At 33.0% G+C, this 8245-nt stretch overlaps 1 protein-coding gene across 1 annotated transcript in view; it reads left to right on the top strand.

The window, feature by feature from the left end:
• Positions 1–6546: 6546 nt before the first annotated feature.
• LOC106458589 (inactive tyrosine-protein kinase 7-like) overlaps positions 6547–8245 on the top strand; it is a 99040-nt gene continuing 97341 nt past the window's right edge. Inside the window, exon 1 of the mRNA XM_022384856.1 lies at positions 6547–6702. Within this exon, the coding sequence (XP_022240564.1) occupies positions 6654–6702 (49 nt within the window). The 5' untranslated portion in view covers positions 6547–6653. The remainder of the gene's footprint in view (positions 6703–8245) is intronic.

Here is an 8245-nt window from a genome sequence, read left to right as displayed (position 1 = left end):
TATATGTATACACACATCAAATGTTCCGGACGATATCCCAATACAATCTCGCAAGGTTCGACCAACTTAAGATTTAAGTTAAGCCTACCTCCCTATACTAGACTAACAAACCAAAATATTCCTTACAATTATATATATATAATAAATTAAAAGTAATAAATAATATACATTAAGCATTTTAACCAATATTGTTAAAGAAAGACGTTAAAGAGTAAAATATGACTAACTTACAAGACATTTTAAATCTAGTCGTTTCTTTCATGCACTACCTCAGATTACCCATTCCTTGGAGAATTTGTCATCAATATTAGAAACAAAACTTTATATAATTCTCCCTAGCAATGTATCCCGAGATAAATTGCTATGATACATATTACAGGTTTCCTTTCATTATACCAAAAGTAAAATTGAAAATATGATTTGTGACATAGAAGCCTAATGCATTCTTTGGTTCGCTGCACCTAGACATCTAAATTGCAGGTTACATTTTCAATTTTACTTTCGATAACATGAAATTGTAATATAACCATTGAATGGTTGATCCATCAAACAATAAATACTATAATATTATTATTCACACCTAAATTAATTTAGGTTAATAGAAGGCGAGTTAAAAATGACTTACAAACCTAATAAATACTAAGATACATGCTAATGTTTTTAGCTATATCGCTGTCAGAACTATAAATATATATATATATATAGGTGTGAGCCAAGGATTCTTCTACAGTAGGTGTCTGTGATTTGTTGGCAATGAATTCGAACAATAAACGGACAGCACGCACTCCACTTGTTTTAAAATAATATATTGAAAACAAGTTAAACGTATGTACAAAACTTCTTTACACTACGGAGATTATAGTTGTATCTTAAACACTATACAGTTCTCTTCTTGATAAAAGTCCACTTAGGCTAACTCAATTGCATAAGAATCCAGTTGACAAGCCGAACTATTTTTATCTACTTTTATCACAATAGTATCAATGAATAATTCATTTACGCTACCTCGTGCTTTACCATAGTTGTATCATAAACTTCCAAAAATTATCATATTTTCGTCAAAGTCCACACAGGCGGGTTCAATTAGCTTAGAAAACCTTTTGGCCAAACACATTATCCTCCTTATCGCTATCAAACTGTTAATCTCACTTTAAAATATCAACCATTAAGACTATTCACTCACACTACTGCTAACCTCACGTTTTCTAATTTTTCTCTTATTGAACTTCTCTTTCACTTGACTTTACTTTTAATCCGCTCCCGCTCGTTTTGTCGCCGCTATTTATATGTTTATTATTGAGGCTCCTAGAAATTTCTATAGCCATGACATCAATGAATTGCAAATACAACATACGACTCTTACCGAATTACGTAACTAAACTTGTCATAACTACCGCTTTTAAAATAATTGCTTTTAACTTTATTGTTATGAAAAACTCAACAATCATTAAACATTAACTCGCAAAATAAATTAAATAATAATGCCAAAAGGGTAGAGTAGTGGGACGATATAAGAATATAGAAAAAAATAATATGTAAACTAAAAAGTTGTATAATAAATAACACAAGTATTAATACTGTAATTAAAGTAATCCAAGTCAAGGCGAAAACAAAAATGTTACTGAATGTACTATAAGCTATACAAAGATATGGGCAATGAGTTCATTACTATAAATATAAGTGACACTATCAGCTGTAACACTTCATAATTTTGAGTATACGAACTGAAAGGCCCGGCATGGCCAGGTAGTTAAGGCGCTCGACTCGCAATCTGAAGGTCAAGGGTTCGAATCCCCGTCCCACCAAACATGCTCGCTCTTTCAGCCGTTGGGACGTTATAATGTGACGGTCAATCCCACTATTCGCTGGTAAAAGAGGAGCCCAAGAGTTGGCGGTGGGTCGTGATGACTAGTTGCTAAATTAGGGACGGCTAGAGCATATAGCCCTCGTGTAGCTTTGAGCGAAATAAAAAAACGAAATGAAAGTGTTGTTTTCAAAATTTAGATTATCTTCTTTTTTTTTCTCAAGAAGTCAAAATGAAAATTTATATAAAATGTTATTTATTGTTGACTATGGAGGAGCTCCAGTTAACTTACATCGTAATATACTTCTTTTATGAACCAAATTATAGAGCTAAAAATAAGTACCATAAAAATTAGACACTTTAACAACAACAATTGTTTTTATTTGTTATTTAAATAATAAGAAAATTAATAATTCAGAGATTTATCAAATAAAAACTTTGTTTAGCGTCTTTTGACTAAAAAAAATTGTAATCAGAAATGAAATAATGCTAGTAATTTTGATAAATAAGCCAATCATTACACAAAAATTTTGTTTTTGTATAATTGGGCATACCAACTATGACAGCGCCATCTGTTATAGAGTAAAATATTAATATAACAATTGTATCTAACCTTATAAACATAATCTACGCCCCTAATGTTTCAGCTTACAACGCTAAAAAATCGTGTTTCGATTCTCGTGGAGGGCAGAGTACAGATTGCCCATTGTGTAAATTTGCGCTTGACAACAACGAACCAACGACATATTCTACCAGGAAATAAATATGTTATTACGGGAACTTTATGTAAAGCCATCAGATGTAATTCGTCAACAATCACCTCGAATCTAGCTAGCTAATTTATTATTTATAATGACATGAAATAATATCCTTCTTGAAGTGAGATTCTTAATTATTTTGTATTTAGTGTTTTACAATATTCGGTAAACGAAACAATTTTCCGGAATTTGCAGTTGCAGTAATATTCTAATATTTGACTCAACTACTGATTTAATTATTTGTTTGTTAGTTCTTTTACTATTGAAGTCATGTTCAGTACTCTCTCAAAAACCAAAACAATTAGAATCTATTACATTTCAAAAGATGGCAGCATAAGCGCCATTCTATCAACTGTTTGCAAGTTTTTTTCCCCTTATGCTTTTTAAATGTTAACGTAGTTTATTCGTTATACAAGATCACAAATGTTTCATCTATAGCAATAGATGGCAGCACTTTAAAACCATCTGTGGCAATTCATACTGCCAGAAGCTTAAGGAATGCTGATTATTATCAGTTTTTATTCTAAATAACTGATCAAAACACCAATAAAGATATCACTAGACACATAAACATATTATACTTTATAAAAAATGTAATAGCCTAGGTTACTCAAATACTTTAGTGAAAGCAAACTTTTGTGTTATTTAACTTATTAAAAACAAAAGTTTATAATGAAGATATATAATAAAGAATGACTTCCACACTTAAAAAAACAAACAAAATCATCGTATTGCGACAAAATCTTCAACTTTCTGTAGGCTGTGAAAAGTGACAAGTATTATCACTGAATGTTGTAATAAAGCACAAATTTACAATCTACGCTTTTGAAAATTGCATGAACTACTCTCTGAAGACTTAAAATGGTGACAAAATGTCCTCGTACACTAAATACTTCCATTAAAATGTATTTTAGCAGTCTTTTCCTTTCTTTTATAATTTTTGCAAGTATTATGTTCCGACATTTCCGAAAAAATAACTTGATCGTAAGTTGGTAACGGATTTTATTGTTTATAGTCCTGATGGCCTTGGCAAAGTGGATAACAATGCCATATAAGGTTTAATAATAAAATAATCTTTATGACATCTACTACTTGTCATTAAAACTTCTTCATTTTATCATTTCCTTAGAGTTGTTTCAGTACAATAAAATAAAACCTATTGTTACGTCTCTGATCGTTTGTTAATTACTCGTAAAAATTCATTCCGAAGAACTTCAGCGATACAAGTCCTTTCTCAAATAAAACTAGTTTATTCTTTCTCAATTCAACTTTGCAATACACTTAATTTCCACAGTCACCTTAACTTAAACACACGCTATAATTTACAACGAACGATTCACGCACTTTACTTACTACCGCGCTTGACTCAATTGTCCGTCTATATCTTCAATCTCTCTGTCTGCTATACCATTCCGATTAATTGCCTGGCGCACTTATATACAAGAATAGAGGGCGCCTAGAACTCATTACGTGTTACCAACGTCACGTGACTTCCGCTGTCGTAACAATATATAAAGTTTTTACATGAAGAAAGGATTAAGGAAATTCATAGTCCTAACTAAATAGATTCAGATGATTTAATGTTAATATAACACGCATTTTTACATTATTTTTAAAGCTCCATGTTCAATGATTTTGCAAAATTCAAAATATGTTCGTTATCTTGAAACTAGAATTGAAACAAGTTCAAACATGTTTAGTTGAAGGTCGATTGGAATCATTCTCTGCTAAACTTGAAGTGGGTTTGATTTGAGGTCGAAGATAAACCTGTAACTCGAGTGACTTTGAACAATATTTATCGTCTTTGAAACAAATAACAGGATTTTGAAATCTATGACGAATATTATGTATTCTGTACTTGACACTGGCTTCGCTTGTAGTTTTATATATGAAAATAATGGACAGTTTAATACCCATGACTAGCTTGAGTTGCTAGTACCGTAGTTATGAAGTTTTCTTTTATCCAGACTCATTTTAAATACAGTTAACTCCCTAAGAAATAAAAACATAAGTTTACGTCGTTCTCTCGTACAAGGCCCGGCATGGCCAGATGGTTCGGCGCTCGACTCGTAATCTGAGAGTCACGAGTTCGAATCCCCCCCCCCCAAACATGATCACCATTTAAGCCGTGGAGGGGTTATAATGTGACGGTCAATCCCACTATTCGTTGGTTAAAAAGTAGCCCAAGAACTGGCGGTGGGTGGTGATGACTAGCTGCCTTCCTCCTAGTCTTTCCCTGCTAAATTAGGGACGGCTAGTGCAAATATCCCTTGTGTAGCTTTGCGCATAATTTAAACAAACCAAGCCCTTGTAACGGTGTAACACAGTTCGACGTGTAATGTGAAGCTGCAAATTTGTAAAAAAAAAAAAAAAGAGATCTAAACTAAAATTTCTAAACAAACGATTTTTCTTGCTAAAAGTAAACGTGAAGCTCAACCTATCATGGAATTCTTCCACTTGTTACTGAGTTATGCTGTTTTCAGGGAATTCTGCTCCTCATTAGGAACCCTGGGCAACGGCAAATGGAAAGAATAAGACAGGTTTTATATAGTGGTAGACGAAAACACCCCATATACACTCCGCCACTGTATGAAACCTGTTTTGATATTTCAGAACACCCCATACATATATAATATACACTCCGCCACTGTATGAAACCTATTTTGTTATTACAGAACAATCCATACATATAATATACACTCCGCCACTGTATGAAACCTGTTTTGTTATTTCAGAACACCCGATACATATAATATACACTCCACCACTGTATGAAACCTGTTTTGTTATTTCAGAACACCCGATACATATAATATACATTCCATCACTATATGAAGCCTGTCTCAGTCGTTCGATTTGCCCTGTCCAGAGTTACTGATGAGGGGCGGAATTCCCCAAAAGCGGTATAACTCGGTGACAAGTGGTAAATCAAATGATAGGTTAGGCTTCACATTTATTTTGAAGCATTTTAAACAGCTTGTCTGACTGATTAATTCACAATAATAAGTTAATGGAATCAATGCTGCATATTCTTGAAATTCCTTTATAAATATAGGATTACTAAGTGAACAAAAGAATACCCAAACAACACACGTATAAACCATTTTTCTGTTTTACAGACAGGTTTTCTTTGTTTTGAATTTCGCGCAAAGCTACACGAGGGCTATTTGCATTAGCCGCCCCTAATTTAGCAGTGAAAGACTAGAGGGAAGGCAGCTAGTCAACCGCCAACTCTTGGGCTACTTTTTTAACCAACGAATAGTGGGATTGACGGTAACATTATAAGCTCTCCACGGCTGAAAGGGCGAGCATGTTTGGTGGGACGGGGATTCGAACCCGCGACCCTCAGATTGCGTGTCAAGCGTCCTATCCACCTGGCCATGCCGGGCCTTTTACAGACAGGGTTGATCACGGTTCTCCACATGAATTATTTAGTGTAATGTAAAATTGGACGCTTTTTAACTATTGTATGTGTGAAATTTCAGAAATCTACGAAGACAGTGAAAAATAATTATATTTAATTTTTCTTTCAAAATTAATACTATATTTATTGTTTACTGTCCAGCTAAAACTAAAGTATTTTCGGAGGCCTTGACAGTTGCTTGCTTTGCACGTGAGAAACGCACGTGGCTTGTCGAGCGCTTCAATACTGGTGACTGAACTGAGCATGCGGTGTAGTAATATTTTCTTGATATTGTTGTTATACATTTTACTTTTTCTAAGGCGATAAACGTGTACTAAAAACTGTATTACCGAACATCTAAAAAACAATTTAACAGATGTGTATTTGTTATTTGTCCAAAAATGCTTTATGTGATTATTTCGAAGCTAAATTCATTGAAACTTAGTTTTATTGCGTAGAAATATACGCTTGTGCTGCCTATGTGCTCGTCTTTGATCTGCGCGATGTGCGCGAGATCTGACTCTGGTGCGTAAAGTAAGGTTGAATAACTAACTCCAGTACAAGTCTGTTTATGTTAGTATAGTAAGAGCATTAGTAGAGATCGGAAATGTTGTGACCGTTCGAATGGTGGCCAAAAGATAAGGGTGACAACAAGGAGCTTCGCTATCGAGCTCTCTCTGGCGTCGATATGGGAAAGCTTTACCGTCCATTTCGTGTTAACTTTCTGCAGGCACTGGGTGAGTAAACAATAATCTACTTGACATATTGTTGGACAATGGTACTAAGTAGCTATATGATCCATGTTCAAAGCAGTTGTCAAACCCGAGTTTAATGTGTATTGTATGCGATATTCTTCTTCTCGGCTTGTATTGAGATTGAACAACCGCGTTTGGTTTGTTGGTAACTAAATGTAGACTTTGAAGTTTTGTCAATCAATTTACATTTTCTTTCTCCCCCCCCCCCTAAAAAAAAACTTGTTTGTAGATGAAACTTTTGAAGATGATAAGATATTTACTTGAATTATTTTCACAAATGATTATTCAAAGTAATTATTTAAACTTTTTATCAAAGCCTAAGAATAAGATGTAAGATGAGATTTAAAAAAATTATAAGTGTTGTAGGGAATTATTGACTTGAATAATTTTTAATGCGTATTGTGTTCCAACCAATAAACCTATTAATACTCATACTCTTATAGGTATTCATAATTTAAGGTGATCTTCATTAAAGTCGATTGAAATAGATTTTAATGCTTATGATATCATAATTAACTACCGATAATGGTATCTCTGTTTTTTATTCGTCTCTTAATAGAACTCAAGTCTGAACATCAGTGTGACATTGATTCTTTATAAATATATATATCTGTGTGTATATATATATATATAACTTGAAAGTTGTAATAGCGCTTTAAAATGGGTTTTTATTATCGATAAAGAAAACTAGTTTGTTATCGTCTAATGTTAGTTTTTGCAAAGTTTAAGGTTAAAAAGATATTAAAATAACTGTAAGCAATATATATATATATATATGATTCTGAATAAAGACAGGATATTACTAATTACTATAAAAACAAAGTTTTATCATAAATTCAGTAAAAAACAATTAATATTATGAAAATATCTTTAATCCCCCTATCGGCCATTGATCACCAGGAGTCATTCCAGCGAAAGGTCCAAACTTAACGTCATCATCATTAATGACTTTGTCGCTTTATGTAGAATAACAAAACACTAAAGTAACTATACACACTTTCTTTAGTGAAGGAACTGATGTGGAAGTGTGCGTAGAAATATTCTGTGAATCAAAGTCATCATTAGGGATTATATAAAAATAATTCTGTAGGAAACATTCATGTACTAATGGGCCTAATTGTACTGATGTTTAACTGGGTACGTTTTTGTTTAGTTTGATGAAAGTGCTCTCATTCTCAGTTCAATAAACAATGTACTAAAACTATTTTGTAGTTATCCTGAAATAATTTCCCCAAGTTTATTATTACTTCGGTCTATTGAGCAAGAAGATGTATAAATGTTTAATGTTGTTCAGGTACTCAGTTTATTACTAAACTTAGGTCTACAGTGTTAAGAAGATAATTCTTCTATTAGTACTTTTTTACAGTTATAGCTTTTATATAGACCAGTGGTTCTTAACCTTTTTTGCTCCATGCCCCACCTCGACACCTCAAAAAATTCGATGCCCCTTAATATTAAAACAAATTTGGTGTTGAAAGGGTATAATAATATAATGTAGAATTTCTTATTGTAGCATTTTCAAATT

Source organism: Limulus polyphemus, unplaced genomic scaffold, assembly GCF_000517525.1.
Source record: "Limulus polyphemus unplaced genomic scaffold, Limulus_polyphemus-2.1.2 Scaffold489, whole genome shotgun sequence".
Lineage (NCBI taxonomy): Eukaryota > Metazoa > Arthropoda > Merostomata > Xiphosura > Limulidae > Limulus > Limulus polyphemus.
The sequence above is the reverse complement of the archived record's forward strand: the minus strand, read 5'-3'. Positions and strand labels throughout refer to the sequence as shown.